Source organism: Thalassophryne amazonica, chromosome 10 (assembly GCF_902500255.1).
Source record: "Thalassophryne amazonica chromosome 10, fThaAma1.1, whole genome shotgun sequence".
Lineage (NCBI taxonomy): Eukaryota > Metazoa > Chordata > Actinopteri > Batrachoidiformes > Batrachoididae > Thalassophryne > Thalassophryne amazonica.
This window is the reverse complement of record NC_047112.1, coordinates 27,542,651-27,565,196: the sequence shown is the minus strand read 5'-3', so window position 1 is coordinate 27,565,196 and position 22,546 is coordinate 27,542,651. Positions and strand designations below refer to the sequence as shown.

General features: G+C 40.9%; 2 protein-coding genes across 2 annotated transcripts in view; both read right to left on the bottom strand.

Moving 5' to 3' along the window:
• Positions 1-9,466, bottom strand: part of tnni3k (TNNI3 interacting kinase) — a 52,888-nt gene extending 43,422 nt beyond the window's left edge. The window contains exons 1-4 of the mRNA XM_034180803.1: positions 9,385-9,466; positions 1,763-1,871; positions 1,580-1,665; positions 1,226-1,323 (exon numbers count right to left, since the gene is read on the bottom strand). Coding sequence (XP_034036694.1) covers positions 1,226-1,323; positions 1,580-1,665; positions 1,763-1,871; positions 9,385-9,466 — 375 coding nt within the window. The remainder of the gene's footprint in view (positions 1-1,225; positions 1,324-1,579; positions 1,666-1,762; positions 1,872-9,384) is intronic.
• A 611-nt stretch (positions 9,467-10,077) lies between these two features.
• fpgt (fucose-1-phosphate guanylyltransferase) lies at positions 10,078-14,200 on the bottom strand. The gene is made up of 4 exons (XM_034179632.1): positions 14,060-14,200; positions 13,811-13,978; positions 13,631-13,723; positions 10,078-11,692 (listed from the first exon to the last, which is right to left on the bottom strand). Exons 1-4 carry the CDS (start codon positions 14,130-14,132, stop codon positions 10,302-10,304), a joined length of 1,725 nt encoding a protein of 574 aa, XP_034035523.1. The 5' UTR covers positions 14,133-14,200; the 3' UTR covers positions 10,078-10,301.
• Between the last annotated feature and the right edge of the window lie 8,346 nt (positions 14,201-22,546).

Below are 22,546 nucleotides of genomic sequence, written 5' to 3'. Positions count from 1 at the left end.
TTTTGCAAAGTTACACACCGATTCAATGTTAAATTTAGTGACCTCCGATTGGCGTAACCGGGTGTCATTACTGCCGACATGAATTACAATCTTACCGAATTTACGCTTAGCCTTAGCCAGCAGTTTCAAATTTCCTTCAATGTTGCCTGCTCTGGCCCCCGGAAGACAATTGACTATGGTTGCTGGTGTCGCTAACTTCACATTTCTCAAAACAGAGTCGCCAATAACCAGAGTTTGTTCCTTGGCGGGTGTGCCGCCGAGTGGGGAAAAACGGTTAGAGATGTGAACAGGTTGGTGGTGTACAGGGGGCTTGTGTTTAGGACTACGCTTCCTCCTCACAGTCACCCAGCCGGCCTGCTTTCCTGGCTGCTCGGGATCTGCTGGGGGACAGCTAACGGCGGCTAAGCTACCTTGGTCCGCACCGACTACAGGGGCCTGGCTAGCTGTAGGATTTTCCAAGGTGTGGAGCCGAGTCGCCAATTCGCCCAGCCTGGCCTCCAAAGCTATGAATAAGCTACACTTATTACAAGTACCATTACTGCTAAAGGAGGCCGAGGAATAACTAAACATTTCACACCCAGAGAAGAGAAGTGCGGGAGAGACAGGAGAAGCCGCCATGCTAAACCAGCTAAGAGCTAGTAGCTGCGCTAAGCTAGCGGATTCCTAAAAACACACAAAGTGAATAATGTGTAAATAATTTAGAGGTGATTCAGCAGAGGGAGTGCTTTAGTTAAGGCACGTGAAGATTACACTGTGAAACAAATCCTTATCTAGTTATCTAGATCAATCTAATTACGCAGATTAAACAGCTAACAGATACAGAAAAACACTGCTGTGCTACAATACCGCAGTGAGAGTCAACCACCAGTCTAAAAATATATTACTTCTGACTTATTACATTAACTGTTCTGCAAAGTGGAACAGGAATGGAACACTTGAATGTGTTTTTTTTTTATATGTATAACGAAAAAATGATGGAAATTGGTACAACTGGCGGCCATCTTGAAAAAATGGTGGCCATATTGAAATTTTGCGTGGCTATCCAAACTTTTCAAAAGAGTTGGTCCTAGTGAGTGTGCCAAATTTTGTTTCTTTGTACAACTGAACTATTTTTCTCCTTATCTGCTGCACTATCAGAAAAGAGGATGGATGTGGTGAAGTACGGATGCCACTGCTGGGTTACTTATGGACTTAACTGCATATAGTACTTTCTAATCTTTCTCACCTTGTAAGCAGCCAGGTGGAGTGCAGTGAATCCATTTTTGCTCAGTCTGGTGGGACGCAAGCCTTTAAGCATCAGGGTGCTGACATGGGATTTGTTCCCTGCAAAATATGTACCGTAATGTATTCTAAAATGTATTTCCTTTACCTTTCGCAAACTGACAACACTGAAAATGTTGCAGGGCACAAAAATATTTACTTCTTTTAGTCTCAGTGGACAGACAGCACATAAATTTTATATATGCTTTACTTACCGAGGTCAAAAAGTCAACTTCCACCACAGGAGACAGTAAAAGCAGTGTGACGTAATCCCAGTAACATTCTGACATTATTAATAGAGTTTAGTCTCCATGCATACCTCCACATACGCAGCAGAGATGCAGCAGCGACAGCCCCTTCTCCGTGCGGTAGTTGATGTTCACCTTCTTAAAAGCCTCATCAGAGCTTCACACACAAATATCGATACTTAAAACAATCATAAAGTGAAGGAAAACATCTTCAATGTTGAATTTCTCCCTTTAAAGCAATCCATTTCTGCCACCTGAAGGCCAGTCTGAGCTCCACGAGTGCACTCTCTTTGACCTGGTGGTCATCTTCCAACTTCTCAGCGATCACAGAGTACGACTCGCTCACCTTCTTCTTCCATTCGTCTTCAAAAACAAAACTACACTTGATTCATTACAGCTGTTATTATTGCAGATATGCAGAACATTTGTAATCTAAATGCCTGTTTGTGGCTTGAAATCTTTTAACTTTGCAAGTGCTGATTAAAAAAAAATGTATCCAAATTTCACCCTGAATGTTTCATTTGAGAGGATTCAGATATTAACCATGTGGATTTTTGTTTTTTTTTTCAAATAAACTGTCTGATAGTCAGAACATTGATCTGCTCGACCTTCACTACAGCAAATCAACAATATGGACACATCAGAAAAAAACATCTCACACAGCCACGAAGATGCTGAAGGATTACCTGTGCACGTCTGAGAAGGTCTTGATTTATAATTTCCCATAAGACTCTGTTCTCTTTTCGTGTTGTGTGCGTTAGTTAACTGGAGTAAAGTAGGAACACTATCTCTCTGCCACAATTGTGCACGTCCAGATAAAGGAGGATCATGGTCCTGGGCTAAAAATAAACCTCTGTGACTGGAATGTCCACACAACTATGACAACTGATCTCCCTCCAAAACATGTGTGTAAACAGGAAGTGAACAAAAGGAGGTTATTTTTGTGTTTTGCCTAGTTTAACAAAGTAACATGGCTATTCTATTTTCTCCTGTTGTGCTTAACTATTCATGAATTAATTTATGTAGCAGGTGCAGTGCATCCAGAAAGTATTCACAGCGCTGCACATTTTCCACATTTTATGTTACACCCTTATTCCAAAATGAATGAAATTAATCCTTTTTTCCTCAAAATTCTCCACACAATACCCCATAATGACAATATGATTTAAAAAAAAAAACCCTAAGAAATCACATGTATGTAAGTATTCACAGCCTTTGCCTTGAAGCTCAAATTTGAGCTCAGGTGCCTCCTTTTTCCACTGATCATCATTGAGATGTTTCTACAGCTTGATTGGAGTCCACCTGGGGTAAATTCAGTTGATTGGACATGATTCGGAAAGATACAAACCTGTCTACACATAAGGTCCCACAGCTGACAGTATATGTCAGAGCACAAACCAAGCATGAAGTCAAAGGAATTGACTGTAGACCTCAGAGGCAGGATTGTCTCAAGGTACACATCTGGGGAAGGGTACAGAAACATTTCTGATGCTTTGAAGGTCCCAGTGAGCACAGTGGCCTCTACAATCCCTAAATGGAAGAAGTTCAGATCCACCAGGACTCTTACTCGAGCTAGCCAGCCAGCATCTAAACTGAGCAATTGGGGAAGAAAAGCCTGAGTCGGGGAGGTGACCAAGAACCCAATGGACACTCTGTCAGAGCTCCAGCATTCCTCTGTGGAGAGAGGAGAATCTTGAAGAAGGACAACCATCTCTGCAACAATCCACCAATCAGATTTGTGTGGTAGAAGTGGCCAGACGGAAGCCACTCCTTAGTAAAAGGTACATGGCAGCCCACCTGGAGTTTGTCAAAAGGCACTTGAAGGACTCTCAGACCATGAGAAACAAAATTCTCTGGTCTGATGAGACAAAGATTGAAGTCTCTGGTGTGAATGTCAGGCATCACATTTGGAGGAAACCAGGCTCCATCCCTAAAGTGAAGCACGGTGGTGGCAGCATCATGCTGTGGGGATGTTTTTCAGCAGCAGGAACTGATAGACTAGTCAGGATTGAGGGAAAAATGAATGCAGAAATGTACAGAGACATCCTGGATAAAAACCTGCTCCAGAGCGCTCTTGTCCTCAGACTGGGGCGACAGTTCATCTTTCAGCAGCACAGCTCTCGGCATACAGCCAAGATATCAAAGGAGTGGCTTCAGGACAACTCTGTGAATGTCCTTGAGTGGCCCAGACAGAGCCCAGACCTGAATCTGATTGAAAATCTCTGGAGAGATCTGAAAATAGCTGTACCGACACTCCCCATCCAACCCGATGGAGCTTGAGAGGTGCTGCAAAGAGAAATGGGCAAAACTGCCCAAAAATTGTGGCATCATATTTATGAAGACATGAGGCTGTAATTGCTGCCGAATGTGCATCAACAAAGTATTGAACAATGGTGTTTATATTATGAACATGTGATTTCTTTGTTTTTTACTTTTAATAAATTTGCAAAAATAAGAATAAAAAACTTCATGTTTCATTGGCCTCTCTTCATTGGCTTCCTGTTAATTCTAGAATAGAATTTAAAATTCTTCTTCTTACTTATAAGGTTTTGAATAATCAGGTCCCATCTTATCTTAGGGACCTCGTAGTACCATATCACCCCAATAGAGCGCTTCGCTCTCAGACTGCAGGCTTACTTGTAGTTCCTAGGGTTTGTAAGAGTAGAATGGGAGGCAGAGCCTTCAGCTTTCAGGCTCCTCTCCTGTGGAACCAGCTCCCAATTCAGATCAGGGAGACAGACACCCTCTCTACTTTTAAGATTAGGCTTAAAACTTTCCTTTTTGCTAAAGCTTATAGTTAGGGCTGGATCAGGTGACCCTGAACCATCCTTAGTTATGCTGCTATAGACGTAGACTGCTGGGGGGTTCCCATGATGCACTGTTTCTTTCTCTTTTTGCTCTGTATGCACCACTCTGCATTTAATCATTAGTGATCGATCTCTGCTCCCCTCCACAGCATGTCTTTTTCCTGGTTCTCTCCCTCAGCCCCAACCAGTCCCAGCAGAAGACTGCCCCTCCCTGAGCCTGGTTCTGCTGGAGGTTTCTTCCTGTTAAAAGGGAGTTTTTCCTTCCCACTGTAGCCAAGTGCTTGCTCACAGGGGGTCGTTTTGACCGTTGGGGTTTTACATAATTATTGTATGGCCTTGCCTTACAATATAAAGCGCCTTGGGGCAACTGTTTGTTGTGATTTGGCGCTATATAAAAAAAATTGATTGAAAAAAATTGATTGATTGATGTTATTATGGGGTATTGTGAGTAGAATTTTGAGTGTAAAAAATTGAATTTACTCTATTTTGGAATAAGGCTGTAACAACAAAATGTGTGAATACTTTCCGGATGGACTGAGTATCTGACCCCAATAAGAAATCAAAATGTCTTTTACCTCTTAAGACAATGTATTTGTATAATGCAATTTTATAGTAATATGATATAATTACAAGAATGTTGCAGCTCAAAAGGAAAGCTTCCATATGTCTAATATGGTTCCATGTCTGCTTATGTATCACTGTGTTTTCAATGCAATAAATTTAAAACCTGAATTCCAGTTCCCTGAACAAAAACTCCACTAATTCATTGTATCAGGCTAAGACAGGTGTGAATCAAACCATAAACAAAATGTCTCATGTTATGGTCATATCAGATCAAAAATTCATGTTTTTTTAAACTCCAAATTCTGGCATGTATAGAAAGAAGCCAGGTAATTATTAACTTTAATTTATGCAATCAAATGTTTGACATGCCTGAAAAGGGGGATTGTGCCTGATTTATTTTTTAACCCGTAATTATCTTCGAATTACATAAAATTTGGTGATCAAGTAAGTGTGATGTGCAGAATTTAAACGTGAAGGCTGCAAAGCCATAAATACACATATTTTATTAATAATAAAAATAGTAATGTAAAACTTTTAAACTGCAAGCACAGGCACAGTGGGTCTCAATGTTTTATATAATTTTCTCTATAAATGTAAGATACTGTAGGACTCAGAGGTACAGTTAAGACAAAACAGGGAGCATGTGATTTTTTTTTGTTGTTAATGGAAAATTACTCTTTTTGATCTGATCTTAGTAATAACATACATACAAAACAGTTCAATGACTAATACAGAAAGAAACACACATTATATGCAAAATGAAACCACTTTATTTTGCAGCTGACAGTATCGGCTTTTAGTTTCAGCTTTCATTATGTGAACTGTATGAAAACTAGAAGGCACTCTGTGAGTGCATACCCATAAACCATCTTGTGGATCCAAAATATGTTCCAGATCAAATACAAAATAAACCCCTCATTTTGTAGGACATTACACATCGACACACCAAAATCCTCTCACAACTTTGAGTTAAATGCTGGAATATGCAAAATATTCTTCTGGATCTCATTTCCAGAATATATTCTGTATTGCCTCCAAAATGAAATCATTTATTCCCAAGAACATTATCCATCTTCTCACCAAGGTTTATTGAAATCCATTCATTACTTTTTGAATTATACTGCAAAAAGACAAACACCGGTGAAAACATTACCAAGTTGGCGGAGGTAATGAATAATTTTTTTTTAATTATAACCCCAATTCCAATGAAGTTGGGACATTGTGTAAAATGTAAATAACAGAATACAATGATTTGCAAATCCTCTTCAACCTGTGTTACATCACCTTTCCTTCTAACAACACTCAATAAGCATTTGGGAACTGAGGACACTAACTGTTGAAGCTTTGTAGGTGGAATTCTTTCCCATTCTTGCTTGATGTACGACTTCAGTTATTCAACAGTCTGGGGTCTCCATTGTTGTATTTTGCGCTTCATAATGCGCCACACGTTTTCAATGGACGACAGGTCTGGACTGCAGGCAGGCCAGTCTAGTACTCGCACTCTTTTACTACAAAGCCACGCTGTTGTAACACGTGCAGAATGTGGCTTGGCATTGTCTTGCTGAAATAAGCAGGGATGTCCCTGAAAAAGACGTTGCTTGGATGGCAGCATGTGTTGCTCCAAAACCTGGATGTACCTTTCAGCATTGATGGTGCCATCACAGATGTGTAAGTTGCCCATGCCATGGGCACTAACACACCCCCATACCATCACAGATGCTGGCTTTTGAACTTTGTGCTGGTAACAATCTGGATGGTCTTTTTCCTCTTTTGTCCAGAGGACACAACATCCATGATTTCCAAAAACAATTTGAAATGTGGACTCATCAGACCACAGCACACTTTTCCATTTTGTGTCTGTCCATTTCAAATCTGGCCCAGAGAAGGCAGCGGCATTTCTGAATGTTGTTGATGTACAGTAGAGTTCAGAATAATAGTAGTGCTATGTGACTAAAAAGATTAATCCAGGTTTTGAGGCTTCTTAAGGCTATGAAATTGGGCTATTAGTAAAAAAAGTAGAAAAGGGGGTGTTCACAATAATAGTAGTGTGGCATTCAGTCAGTGAGTTTGTCAATTTTGTGGAACAAACAGGTGTGAATCAGGTGTCCCCTATTTAAGGATGAAGCCAGCACCTGTTGAACATGCTTTTCTCTTTGAAAAGCATGGGACGTTCAAGACATTGTTCAGAAGAACAGCGTAGTTTGATTAAAAAGTTGATTGGAGAGGGGAAAACTTATACGCAGGTGCAAAAAATTATAGGCTGTTCATCTACAATGATCTCCAATGCTTTAAAATGGACAAAAAAAAAACAGAGACGCGTGGAAGAAAATGGAAAACAACCATCAAAATGGATAGAAGAATAACCAGATTAGCAAAGGCTCACCCATTGATCAGCTCCAGGATGATCAAAGACAGTCTGGAGTTACCTGTAAGTGCTGTGACAGAAGACGCCTGTGTGAAGCTAATTTATTTGCAAGAATCCCCCGCAAAGTCCCTCTGTTAAATAAAAGACGTGTGCAGAAGAGGTTACAATTTGCCAAAGAACACATCAACTGGCCTAAAGAGAAATGGAGGAATATTTTGTGGACTGATGAGAGTAAAATTGTTCTTTTGGGGTCCAAGGGCCGCAGACAGTTTGTGAGACGACCCCCCAAACTCTGAATTCAAGCCACAGTTCACAGTAAAGACAGTGAAGCATGGTGGTGCAAGCATCATGATATGGGCATGTTTCTCCTACTATGGTGTTGGGCCTATATATCGCATACCAGGTATCATGATGTATGTGAAGAAATCATGACAAACTGTGGTTATACAACTAAATACTTGTTTAGTGATTCACAGGATTGCTAAAAACGCAGTTTGAACATAAAAGTTTTGAGTTTGTAGCGTCAACAGCAGATGCTACTATTATTGTGAACACGCCCTTTTCTACTTTTTTCACTAATAGCCCAATTTCATAGCCTTAACAGTGTGCATATCATGAATGCTTGGTCTTGTTGGATTTGTGAGAATCTACTGAATCTACTGGTACCTTGTTTCCCATGTAACAATAAGAAATATACTCAAAACCTGGATTAATCTTTTTAGTCACATAGCACTACTACTATTCTGAACACTACTGTATGGCTTTCACTTTGCATGGTAGAGTTTTAACTTGCACTTGTAGATGTAGTGACGAACTGTATTAACTGACAATGGTTTTCTGAAGTGTTCCTGAGCTCACGCGGTAAGATCCTTTACACAATGATGTTGGTTTTAATGAGGTGCCACCTGAGGGATTGAAGGTCACGGGCATCCAATGTTGGTTTTCGGCCTTACTGCTTACGTGTAGAAAGTTCTCCAGATTCTCTGAATCTTCTGATTATATTATGGACTGTAGATGATGGAATCCCTAAATTACTTGCAACTGTTCTTAAAATGTTGGACTATTTTTTCATGTAGTTGTTCATAAAGTGGTGATCCTTGCCCCATCTTTGCTTGTGAACGGCTGAACCTTTTGGGGATGCTCTTTTTATACCCAATCACGACACTCACCTGTTTCCAATTAACCTGTTCACCTGTGGAATGTTCCAAACAGGTGTTCTTTGAGCATTCTTCCACTTTCCCAGTCTTCTGTTGCCCCTGTCCCAGCTTTTTTTAAATGTGTTGCAGGCATCCATTTCAAAATGAGCAAATATTGACACAAAAACAAAAAAAGTCTATCAGTTTGAACATTAAATATCTTGTCTTTGTGGTGTATTCAGTTGAATATAGGTTGAATCATTGTATTCTGTTTTTATTTACATTTCACACAACGTCCCAACGTCATTGGAATTGGGGTTGTAAAGTATCTAAAGATTCCTTCCTTTGAGTTAGATCTCAGTCTAAGTACATTCAGGGAGCGTTCACACCTAACCTGTTTGATCGGTTTCAATCAGCCCATAGTCTGTTTATTCTGATAGTTTGCTTTGTTTCTCAAAGTGCAAATATGCTTTCACATTAAGCTGTGGACCAAACAAATGGCCACGTCTACAGAAGACTATGAGGCGGTACGGTTCCACATGGACTGTGCTTCAGATCACTTGGGGATGAGAATGCAAAATGAGTCAAAGGATCTGAACCAACTGTGAATTCTGCTGTGTTTATTTTCTTATCAAAGTTTGCAAGAATGATTTGTGGGTTCACACTGTGCCTCAGACAAATTTGCAAAAGCCCAGAAATATTAATGTTCAATTAACTATTTAGAAAGGAAACTTCACTCGAGCTTGTAGTACATCACGTTACTAAAAAAACAGACAAACAAACAAACAGGGCTGAAAACATATCCTTCTTCAACTTCAGTGGCAGAGGTTAAAAACAAAAAAAGTGGGCAGGAATAAACAAGTTGAGGCGACACACAGCTCTGATATTGGCACCTCAGTTCACCAGACTCTGAAAGCTGCCGTGATGACTTATGCTCTTCTGTAATATAAAGCAACATTTCTGACCAATGAGGGGACATGGTGCTCTTTGAGATTTATATTTACCCTCGCCAATGAAGTTGAAGGAGGTTCTGTTTTTGCCCCCATTTGTTTGTTTGTCTGCTGGTGAACAGCCTGGAGCCCACATTCTTTGATATATCATTATGGAATTGTTACTGAAGATTAATGTCCTGATAGGCAAGAACTGATTCAACTTTCAAGGTCATAGGTCAAAGGCCAAAGTCAGGAAAAATCTCTCTTTAATTACAGAGTTTGTGGCCATTTAATTTATATTTTATATTATATCTTAATAAAATGTGCCCTAATCACTCTCATATTTTAAAGTGAGGTTCAGACTGGCACTCTATCACCTGACAAAGTTTGATCCAGATCTGATCCGGACTGTGGATTTTGTGGACATTTGAATTTAATATTGAAAAACCCATTTGGTGAACATTTTACATTATATCTCAATCAAAAGTGACTCAATCACTCATTTGTGAAAATGAGGTGCAAACTGACACTCTCAATGAACAAAGTTTGATTTGCATCTGATCCATATTGCAGATTTAGTGGATATTTGATTTTAACATTGCAAAGCCCTTTTGATCTATATTTTGTATTATATTTTAGTTTATGAAAAGCCACTTCTTACAGGACTTTGGCCTTTAAATTTTTGTCAAAGGTAAAAATTTGTGGAATTGGAAACTAGTGTTGGCGGAGGTTTGCGCTCTACGAGTGCAGCACTCTAGTTACCCGTTTTGATACTTACAAATATTGTCAAACCAAACCCAAGAAAAAGTGCAACACTGTACAGTACCATTTCAGTCCCTAATAGGGAACCAAACAAATCAAAATGTGTTAAAGTAACCATAAAATCCCAGCTTTGGTTGGCTGGACAGTCACGTCTGACTGGATGCAGCCAGTAAGCAAAAATGGCAATATATAGTTAGTGTTCAGCCTGAGAACATTAAAGTGCTACATCATCTCTGTGTGATGTCACTGTGTAGTTCCTTCCGGAACTTTAACATCTCATCGAGGTTCTTGTACTGTAAAGCCTCATGCATCGATATCAGCTTTGTGTTTTTGGGCAGCGTTAACAAAGAGCCGCACAACACAGCCTGCTGCATCTCCAGAGACTTTGAGAATGCGCTTTGCAGGTCAGTGCACACAGGAAAGAGGCACGCATTCCACAAACTACAGCTGGATGCATCTCCAGAGAACCTCAGGGTATCCAGCTGCCAGCAAGACAAACACTCTTCAAGGCTCAACCCAAAAAGTTTCAGATCTTTTAGATGGACCTGAGATTTCACCGTGTGTTTCAGGTTGTCATTAATTCCGAAGATGATGGTCACGAACTTCAGTTCACCATTTTGGTTTATGCATATTGAATGTATGACGACTCCGTCAGGCACCGAGAGGCCAGGACCGACCCAGCAGCTGCTCACGATGCAGCCTCTCCCGACAATAACTCCTGCTTCCAGCCGTGAGTACTCCACCACAGACTGAGGACCCACAGAACAACCATGACCGAGGACACTGTACATAACACAAGAGGCGCTGGAACCCACTGTATTTTCATCCAGATGTTTACTGAAGGCTGCTGACAACAGACCCAGCATAGCCTTCAGCTCCTCATCCTCAGTGAGGTGAAAGAGGTACTCAGACATGGTTCCAATGTGAAAAAACCTGGAGTTGTTGAGTACAATGACATTCAGCGGCGTTCCTGTGAGAACGGTGAAGATCTTCTTGCGGATTTCCACCAGACTGTCCTCCACTTTGGGTACATTAGCAGTGTTGCTGGTGTACTCTATCATAGCTTTGGGACCTAGAGCTTGAAGAAAGTCCCCATAAGCATCTACCTCACATTCAAGGGTACCCACCTCTTTAAAAAATTTAAGAAGAGACCTTGCAGTATCAAAGTCGACATAATAGGTGCTGTCAGTGTAAACAAATTCAGTATCAGACAAACAATTACTCCCCCTGTTACAAACTGCACCACTATTTCGCATCTGAGCAATGCTGGGCTTGTGCAAAAACTGCAGGCAAGAAACATTTGCCATATCTGAGAATTTAGACTCCTCACATAAATCCAAAACAAACACACCATGAGTTGTTCCAATAGAGAGTGATGAAGGGTGGGCCAGAGCTGTAAAGCCAGGTTTGTCAAACCTGATGTTGTCATTCTCTGCAACACTGTACACCTCTATGTCATCTGCACATGTCACCAGAATACCAGGCTTCATGTGACTTGGAAATTCCATGTACATGGCCAATTTAAGTTCAAGCATCTGGTAGAGAGGTTCACCCAAAGGCAGGGCAGTGAAGATCTTCCCAAGACTGCTGGCATGAGGCAAACGCTGGCTCCACCCTCCTACGGACAGTACAAATGAGAATCATCACACGAAAGTCTTATTTATAACAGCTGAGCAATTGTAATCGACCAGTTACCTTTGGAAAAACCCATCTCAAGAAAGGCTTGTAGCACAGGAACGCGTACAGATTCTGGCCACCATAGGATAGAAAATTAAGTACCTTGACATATGTAATGTAACATACCATTTTAAAGGGTCCTGTCTGGAGTATTAACCTGTGAAGTTTCAGAGTGTAATACCTGCTCAGTGTGGAGATTGAGCTGAATCAACATTGCAAGCACCTCCACGCAGGTAAAAAAAAAAAAAAGAACAAAAAAACAAAGCATTTTGAAGATTCTTGGACCATACTTTGACTAGGCTACTTCCTTAAAACTAATAATCTTCCAACGGCATGTTCGTATTTCTGGTCTAATACGAGATACACAAAAATGTGACATACACAAAAACGTGACATACAGCAACTGAGAGAGATTTGTTGGAGCTGTTAGCTACTGCTTGAAGTGTTCAAATCAAGATGTATTCAGAGTACCAAATAACAGTGAACTCTAACTCATGGCATAGTTCCAACCTGGTTCTGTAACAACTGAAATGCTACAGAGCGTGACGCACACAAATCATGACATACCATTTTGGACCTGATATCAAATACATTCAAAGAAATAGATGACTAAATAGTAACTAAATCTTAACTCTACCTTAACTAGTGACATTCCATAAACAGCTGCCCTGCATCATTGGTATGTAATCTCTGGGGTGCAAGTTTTTGTGACATACAAAAATGTGACGTACTCTGTAACAGTAAACAATAATTAAGTGTACATGTTCCCATGCAACAAGCCGAAAAATAATGAGTAGAGTCATAGTCAACTCAAAGGTGATTTCCTTTTAACTACTTGCATGTTTTGCATGTGCCTCATGATAGATTGGCAGCTCCATGGTGCACTGCACCAAATGACCACTGGGGATTGGCTCCAGCAACCCCATGATCCTTAACTGGACTAAGCAGGATTTTTTGAAAAAAACAAAACAAAACAAAAAAAAAAAACACAAGTACTTTGCATGCCATAATATAATAATTGGAAAAACAAAGAAACAATAGAAGTAAAAGCTTGATATACTGCCATGTCCATAAGTATTTGGACAGTGACCCTTTTTTTGTGGAATTTTGCCTCTGTACACCACCACAATGCAGTTCAAATAAGACAATCCAGATGTGCTTGTCATGTAGACCCTCAGCTGCAGTTTAAGGGATTTAACAAAAATTAAAAAAAAACTGCATTAACTACTTAGGAATTATGGCCATTTGTGTATAAAGTCCCTCTATTTTCAGGAATATGATTTAATACAAAAGGAAGACGGACGGAACACATTGCATTAGCGCCACCTACTGCGGAGGAGGTGTTCGTGAACCAAGACTTTGTTCAACAAGTGATGCTTTTTTTTTTGTTCAAAAAATACATGCATGAACCGATTTGTTCATAAAGACAGGCGCTCTAAAACTGAGGTTCCGCTGTATTAACTTACACAGATTTGAATAAATCTGTGAACACATTTTGAGAGAAATAAGCTTAGATCTTTTCCTCACATCAGCTCAGGTCAGCATGCTCTGCATGGTGCCACACCATGAAACGGCCTTGAGCCCTGGCTGGCAACCACCCAGGCAGACAACTGGTCCATCCCCACCTATCTGCTGTTGCCATGAGAAAAGTAAGTGTCCCCTTGAACATCTCCAGTCACTGAGGTCATCAACACTGATGCAGTTGTCTGCATGATCACGGACCAAAAAACGGCAACCAAAATGTTGTAGCTGATGTTCGCTCACAATGCAAGTGATCTTTTGCTCCAACCCATCCAATATGGGAGCGAAAACAAAAGTGTAGCATTCATAGTGTTGTTGAGTACATTCAAATATCACTGAGCACATTAAAATGTCAAACCTGCATGGATGAGAATGACCTTTAGTTGGCCCAGAGTCTCCCCGAACATCTCAGTCAGGTGCTGGAGCGCGTACAGAGTCGATCCTCCGTTTCCTTCAAAAGACAAAAGACCACAATCATCACGATGTTTGTCTGCGTCGGGGAGCAAACCGTAGCAGTGATGACGTCTGTGTCATTCACCAATTTTATAACCAGGAGGATCCGAGAAGACTTTATAATCAACCCCCAGGGGAAGCTCTTTTCTCTCCACCTTCTCTCTAATCTGTAGCTCATAAGCTTGTCTCTGGCTCTCATCCATGGCACTCACAACGACCACATCCCAAAACCGACCCGTCTCAACACCTCGACCTAATAAATCACATTAGAAAGAAGAGCTGCAGGTCACTAAAACACAACTTTCACTAAACGGCACCCAATCAGAAAACTCACCTCGCAGCAACTCAAACTTCTTAATCTTTTCACGTGTCGCAACTTTCAGCCTTCTTAAACATTCTTGATTCATAATGTCGCTTTTTTTTATGTATGTACCACAACAGCAGATTATATTTTGAAACAACTCTTTTCCTGGAGCCGTGGTTTCCGGGTGTGGTCACGTGGGACAAGACACGTGCGGGTCACGTGATTTAAAGGCGTTCTGGTTAGGCTGCATTCATAACCATTAACAAGTAAAGTCAAGCTTCAAAACGCTTTCACGCCTTGTTTTTTTTTGTTTTTTTACTGCATCCTTTAAAACTGTTCGAGCTATTTATATAATTACGAAATTGTCCATGAATTAATTGACTGAGCAGAATATAATAATTTTTTTTATTATAAATTAGTCTTTTTCATCATTGAAGTCAACAATATGCGAAGTGTAACTTTGTTCCAGGTTTCAAATAGTATTTTTAGCTACTAACTTCATATGTAATTTCCACTGATTTATGCCAAATATTAAATTAATAAATCCACTGGGGAGATATAATTTCCTGCTTTTAAACTCAGATAAAACTGAAGTTATTGTACTTGGCCCCACAAATCTTAGAAACATGGTGTCTAACCAGATCCTTACTCTGGATGGCATTACCCTGACCTCTAGTAATACTGTGAGAAATCTTGGAGTCATTTTTGATCAGGATATGTCATTCAATGCGCATATTAAACAAATATGTAGGACTTAGCCGCCGTTAGTTACCCCCTGGCAGATCCCGAGCAGCCGGGAAAGCAGGCTGACTGGGTGACTGTGAGGAGGAAGCGTAGCCCTAAACAGAAGCCCCGTGTACACCGCCAACCCGTTCACATCTCTAACCGTTTTTCCCCACTCGACGACACACCCGCCGAGGATCAAACTCTGGTTATTGGCGACTCTGTTTTGCGAAATGTGAAGTTAGCGACACCAGCAACCATATTCAATTGTCTTCCGGGGGCCAGAGCAGGCGACATTGAAGGAAATTTGAAACTGCTGGCTAAGGCTAAGCGTAAATTTGGTAAGATTGTAATTCACGTCGGCAGTAATGACACCCGGTTACGCCAATCAGAGGTCACTAAAATTAACATTAAATCGGTGTGTAACTTTGCAAAAACAATGTCAGACTCTGTAGTTTTCTCTGGGCCCCTCCCCAATCAGACCGGGAGTGACACGTTTAGCCGCATGTTCTCCTTGAATTGCTGGCTGTCTGAGTGGTGTCCAAAAAATGAGGTGGGCTTCATAGATAATTGGCAAAGCTTCTGGGGAAAACCTGGTCTTGTTAGGAGAGACGGCATCCATCCCACTTTGGATGGAGCAGCTCTCATTTCTAGAAATCTGGCCAATTTTCTTAAATCCTCCAAACCGTGACTATCCAGGGTTGGGACCAGGAAGCAGAGTTGTAGTGTTACACACCTCTCTGCAGCTTCTCTCCCCCTGCCATCCCCTCATTACCCCATCCCCGTAGAGACGGTGCCTGCTCCCAGACCACCAACAACCAGTAAAAATCTATTTAAGCATAAAAATTCAAAAAGAAAAAATAATATAGCACCTTCAACTGCACCACAGACTAAAAGAGTTAAATATGGTCTATTAAACATTAGGTCTCTATTTTCTAAGTCCCTGTTGGTAAATGATATAATAATTGATCAACATATTGATTTATTCTGCCTTACAGAAACCTGGTTACAGCAGGATGAATATGTTAGTTTAAATGAGTCAACACTCCCGAGTCACACTAACTGTCAGAATGCTCGTAGCACGGGCCGGGGCGGAGGATTAGAAGCAATCTTCCATTCCAGCTTATTAATTAATCAAAAACCCAGACAGAGCTTTAATTCATTTGAAAGCTTGACTCTTAGTCTTGTCCATCCAAATTGGAAGTCCCAAAAAACAGTTTTATTTGTTATTATCTATCGTCCACCTGGTCGTGTGAATTTTCAGACCTTTTGTCTGACTTAGTGCTTAGCTCAGATAAGATAATTATAGTGGGCGATTTTAACATCCACACAGATGCTGAGAATGACAGCCTCAACACTGCATTTAATCTATTATTAGACTCTATTGGCTTTGCTCAAAAAGTAAATGAGTCCACCCACCACTTTAATCATATCTTAGATCTTGTTCTGACTTATGGTATGGAAATAGAAGACTTAACAGTATTCCCTGAAAACTCCCTTCTGTCTGATCATTTCTTAATAACATTTACATTTACTCTGATGGACTACCCAGCAGTGGGGAATAAGTTTCATTACACTAGAAGTCTTTCAGAAAGCGCTGTAACTAGGTTTAAGGATATGATTCCTTCTTTATGTTCTCTAATGCCATATACCAACACAGTGCAGAGTAGCTACCTAAACTCTGTAAGTGAGATAGAGTATCTCGTCAATAGTTTTACATCCTCATTGAAGACAACTTTGGATGCTGTAGCTCCTCTAAAAAAGAGAGCTTTAAATCAGAAGTGCCTGACTCCGTGGTATAACTCACAAACTCGTAGCTTAAAGCAGATAACCCGTAAGTTGGAGAGGAAATGGCGTCTCACTAATTTAGAAGATCTTCACTTAGCCTGGAAAAAGAGTCTGTTGCTCTATAAAAAAAGCCCTCCGTAAAGCTAGGACATCTTTCTACTCATCACTAATTGAAGAAAATAAGAACAACCCCAGGTTTCTTTTCAGCACTGTAGCCAGGCTGACAAAGAGTCAGAGCTCTATTGAGCTGAGTATTCCTTTAACTTTAACTAGTAATGACTTCATGACTTTCTTTGCTAACAAAATTTTAACTATTAGAGAAAAAATTACTCATAACCATCCCAAAGACGTATCGTTATCTTTGGCTGCTTTCAGTGATGCCGGTATTTGGTTAGACTCTTTCTCTCCGATTGTTCTGTCTGAGTTATTTTCATTAGTTACTTCATCCAAACCATCAACATGTTTATTAGACCCCATTCCTACCAGGCTGCTCAAGGAAGCCCTACCATTATTTAATGCTTCGATCTTAAATATGATCAATCTATCTTTGTTAGTTGGCTATGTACCACAGGCTTTTAAGGTGGCAGTAATTAAACCATTACTTAAAAAGCCATCACTTGACCCAGCTATCTTAGCTAATTATAGGCCAATCTCCAACCTTCCTTTTCTCTCAAAAATTCTTGAAAGGGTAGTTGTAAAACAGCTAACTGATCATCTGCAGAGGAATGGTCTATTTGAAGAGTTTCAGTCAGGTTTTAGAATTCATCATAGTACAGAAACAGCATTAGTGAAGGTTACAAATGATCTTCTTATGGCCTCGGACAGTGGACTCATCTCTGTGCTTGTTCTGTTAGACCTCAGTGCTGCTTTTGATACTGTTGACCATAAAATTTTATTACAGAGATTAGAGCATGCCATAGGTATTAAAGGCACTGCGCTGCGGTGGTTTGAATCATGTTTGTCTAATAGATTACAATTTGTTCATGTAAATGGGGAATCTTCTTCACAGACTAAAGTTAATTATGGAGTTCCACAAGGCTCTGTGCTAGGACCAATTTTATTCACTTTATACATGCTTCCCTTAGGCAGTATTATTAGACGGTATTGCTTAAATTTTCATTGTTACGCAGATGATACCCAGCTTTATCTATCCATGAAGCCAGAGGACACACACCAATTAGCTAAACTGCAGGATTGTCTTACAGACATAAAGACATGGATGACCTCTAATTAAACAAATATGTAGGACTGCTTTTTTGCATTTACGCAATATCTCTAAAATCAGAAAGGTCTTGTCTCAGAGTGATGCTGAAAAACTAATTCATGCATTTATTTCCTCTAGGCTGGACTATTGTAATTCATTATTATCAGGTTGTCCTAAAAGTTCCCTAAAAAGCCTTCAGTTAATTCAAAATGCTGCAGCTAGAGTACTGACGGGGACTAGAAGGAGAGAGCATATCTCACCCATATTGGCCTCTCTTCATTGGCTTCCTGTTAATTCTAGAATAGAATTTAAAATTCTTCTTCTTACTTATAAGGTTTTGAATAATCAGGTCCCATCTTATCTTAGGGACCTCGTAGTACCATATCACCCCAATAGAGCGCTTCGCTCTCAGACTGCAGGCTTACTTGTAGTTCCTAGGGTTTGTAAGAGTAGAATGGGAGGCAGAGCCTTCAGCTTTCAGGCTCCTCTCCTGTGGAACCAGCTCCCAATTCAGATCAGGGAGACAGACACCCTCTCTACTTTTAAGATTAGGCTTAAAACTTTCGTTTTTGCTAAAGCTTATAGTTAGGGCTGGATCAGGTGACCCTGAACCATCCCTTAGTTATGCTGCTATAGACGTAGACTGCTGGGGGGTTCCCATGATGCACTGTTTCTTTCTCTTTTTGCTCTGTATGCACCACTCTGCATTTAATCATTAGTGATTGATCTCTGCTCCCCTCCACAGCATGTCTTTTTCCTGGTTCTCTCCCTCAGCCCCAACCAGTCCCAGCAGAAGACTGCCCCTCCCTGAGCCTGGTTCTGCTGGAGGTTTCTTCCTGTTAAAAGGGAGTTTTTCCTTCCCACTGTAGCCAAGTGCTTGCTCACAGGGGGTCGTTTTGACCGTTGGGGTTTTACATAATTATTGTATGGCCTTGCCTTACAATATAAAGCGCCTTGGGGCAACTGTTTGTTGTGATTTGGCGCTATATAAAAAAATTGATTGATTGACTGCTTTTTTGCATTTGCGCAATATCGCTAAAATTAGAAAGGTCTTGTCTCAGAGTGATGCTGAAAAACTAATTCATGCATTTATTTCCTCTAGGCTGGACTATTGTAATTCATTATTATCAGGTTGTCCTAAAAGTTCCCTGAAAAGCCTTCAGTTAATTGCTGCAGCTAGAGTGCTGACAGGGACTAGAAGGAGAGAGCATATGAGGGCTGTCCATAAAGTATAGGTACTTTTTATTTTTTTCAAAAACTATATGGATTTCATTCATATGTTTTTATGTCAGACATGCTTGAACCCTCGTGCGCATGCGTGAATTTTTCCATGCCTGTCGGTGACGTCATTCGCCTGTGAGCACTCCTTGTGGGAGGAGTCGTCCAGCCGCTCGTCGGAATTCCTTTGTCTGAGAAGTTGCTGAGAGACTGGCGCTTTGTTTGATTAAAATTGTTTCTAAACCTGTGAGGCACATCGAAGTGGACATGGTTCGAAAAATTAAGCTGGTTTTCGGTGAAAATTTTAACGGCTGATGAGAGATTTTGAGGTGATACTGTCGCTTTAAGGACTTCCCACGGAGCGGGACGTCACGCAGCGCTCCCAGGCGCCGTTGTGAGCCTGTTTCAAGCTGAAAACCTCCACATTTCAGGCTCTATTGATCTAGGACGTCGTGAGAGAACAGAGAAGTCGGTTTCAGCATTTTATCCGGATATTCCACTGTTAAAGATTTTTTTAATGAAAGACGTGCGGACGGGTCCGCGCGTCGGGACGCAGCCGGCGCGGTGCGGCGGCACAGGAAAAACACCTCTGTGTTGATAACCATTTGTAAAATCCAGGCGGCTTTTGATGGCTTTCAGTGGAGTGAGTATATGAGAAATTGTTTAACAGTTGGACATGTTCCAGCTTGTCCTTAAGGCTTCCAACGGAGGTGTTTTTCCTGTGGCGGAGCATCGCAGCGGCTGCAAGCCAACACTGCAATCCATCCACACGTCTTTCATTAAAAAAATCTCCTTTAATAGTGGAATATCCAGATAAAATGTTGAAACCGACTTCTTCTGAAACTTCTCTGTTCTCTCACGACGTCCTGGATCAATAGAGCCTGAAATGTGGAGGTTTTTTGAGCTTGAAACAGGCTGACGACGGCGCCTGGGAGCGCTGCGCGATGTCCCGCTCCGTGGGAAGTCCTTAAAGCGACAGTATCACCTCAAAATCTCTCATCAGCCGTTAAAATTTTCATCGAAAACCAGCTTAATTTTTCGAACCGTGTCCACTTCGATGTGCCTCACAGGTTTAGAAAAAAATTTGATCAAACAAAGCGCCAGTCTCTCAGCAACTTCTCAGACAAAGGAATTCCGACGAGGGGCTGGACGACTCCTCCCACAAGGAGTGCTCACAGGCAAATGACGTCACCAACAGGCGTGGAAAAGCTCACGCATGCGCACAAGGGTTCAAGCATGTCTGACGTAAAAACATATTAATGAAATCCATATAGTTTTTGAAAAAAATAAAAAGGACCTATACTTTACTGACAGACCTCGTATCTCACCCATATTGGCCTCTCTTCATTGGCTTCCTGTTAATTCTAGAATAGAATTTAAAATTCTTCTTCTTACTTATAAGGTTTTGAATAATCAGGTCCCATCTTATCTTAGGGACCTCATAGTACCATATCACCCCAATAGAGCGCTTCGCTCTCAGACTGCAGGCTTACTTGTAGTTCCTAGGGTTTGTAAGAGTAGAATGGGAGGCAGAGCCTTCAGCTTTCAGGCTCCTCTCCTGTGGAACCAGCTCCCAATTCGGATCAGGGAGACAGACACCCTCTCTACTTTTAAGATTAGGCTTAAAACTTTCCTTTTTGCTAAAGCTTATAGTTAGGGCTGGATCAGGTGACCCTGAACCATCCCTTAGTTATGCTGCTATAGACTTAGACTGCTGGGGGGTTCCCATGATGCACTGAGCATTTCTTTTTCTTTTTGCTCTGTATGCACCACTCTGCATTTAATCATTAGTGATTGATCTCTGCTCTCTTCCACAGCATGTCTTTTTCCTGGTTCTCTCCCTCAGCCCCAACCAGTCCCAGCAGAAGACTGCCCCACCCTGAGCCTGGTTCTGCTGGAGGTTTCTTCCTGTTAAAAGGGAGTTTTTCCTTCCCACTGTCGCCAAGTGCTTGCTCACAGGGGGTCGTTTTGACAGTTGGGGTTTTTCCGTAATTATTGTATGGCTTTGCCTTACAATATAAAGCGCCTTGGGGCAACTGTTTGTTGTGATTTGGCACTATATAAATAAAATTGATTTGATTTGATATGTCAAAATGATGCTTCGCCTACTTTTGGATCTCTTTTCATTAAACTTGGTGGAGATGGGCAGAGACCAAAAATGTATACGTTAAATAAAATTTTGATGTTAATCAACAGCCAGCCCAGTCTCACGTTTCTTTTTCGTGACACCATCACAAAAAGCGCCCCATTTTTGTGATGAGATTTTTTTTTTGTATTATCCTCCCCCTTCTCCTAACTGTAACCATAAGTGCCTAACCCTAACCCCCCCAGACCGCTCCCCCATCAACCCACATTTCGTTCCCTGTCACAAAAATGGGGCACTTTTGTGGCGGTATCACGAACCACAGATTTATTTACTTTTTGTAATGTCATAACGACCTGCTGTGAGATTGGATTACAGCTGTTTTTTGCCTGGAGCAGAAGTTCAAAGCAGTTTACAATGATGCCTCACATCATTTATTCATTTCCGCACACACACTGATGTCAGAGTGCTGCCACGCTGCGCTCCTCCAGACACCCAGGAGCTACTTTGGAGATCGGGAGCTTGCCCAAGGGCTCTTACTGATTTACTGGTGTGACAGAGATTTGAACCGAGGACCTCGTAGGCTGCAGCCCCTTGGTGGGCCGCAGGGCAGAGGTACTGCATGTGTACCATTAGAGGTCATAAATACGTTTCTTTGATTTTCAATTTTGCAATTAAGTTTGAAATGACCGAAAACATAACAACAGTAATGATAATAACAATAATCATATAAAGCCTTGGGATTTTAATTGTTAGCCTACATTTTCTCAAAGTAAACAAGTGCACAGACCCAAAGGGAGATGAGAAATTAAGCCATAATAGGCTGTTTGTTAACTAAGACATCCCATTTTGGACTCACAACAGGTGAGTCCAAAAAGAGAAATCATTAAATGCATGCTGTGTTTCTTTATAATACCTGGATGTGAACATCACTTTATTCTTTATGTATTTTTTTCAAAAGGATTAAGCAGCAACCTTTGAGCGACACAATCTTTAACTTCAGTATTAATGCCACATTCTCATGCAATATACTTATAAATTAACCAACATGTGAAGACTGTAATCGTAAGTGAAAGCGCTGCTGCGAGCCACAGTGTTTTGTTCTTACAACCCCAATTCCAATGAAGTTGGGACATTGTGTGAAAACTAAATAAAAACAGAATACAATGATTTGTAAATCCTCTTCAACCTATATTCAATTGAATACACCACAAAGACAAGATATTTAATGTTCAAACTGACAGACTTTTTTGTTTTTGTGTAAATATTTGCTCATTTTGAAATGGATGCCTGCAACACGTTTCAAAAAAGCTGGAAAAGGGGCAACAAAAGACTGAGAAAGTTGATCAATGCTCAAAGAACACCTGTTTGGAATATTCCACAGGTGAACAGGTTAATTGGAAACAGGTGAGTGTCATGATTGGGTATAAAAGGAGCATCCCCAAAAGGCTCAGCCGTTCACAAGCAAAGATGGGGCGACGATCACCACTTTGTGAACAAC

Bases quoted from the DNA above. Each gene is read 5' to 3' on its own strand.
- fpgt (XM_034179632.1), bottom strand. From the start codon at position 14,132: ATGAATCAAGAATGTTTAAGAAGGCTGAAAGTTGCGACACGTGAAAAG. The intron at 13,979-14,059 runs GTGAGTTTTCTG...GTGATTTATTAG, and splicing joins GAAGTTTGAGTTGCTGCGAG to GTCGAGGTGTTGAGACGGGT. The intron at 11,693-13,630 runs GTTTGACATTTT...TACTGTCCGTAG, and splicing joins GGTCATTCTCATCCATGCAG to GAGGGTGGAGCCAGCGTTTG.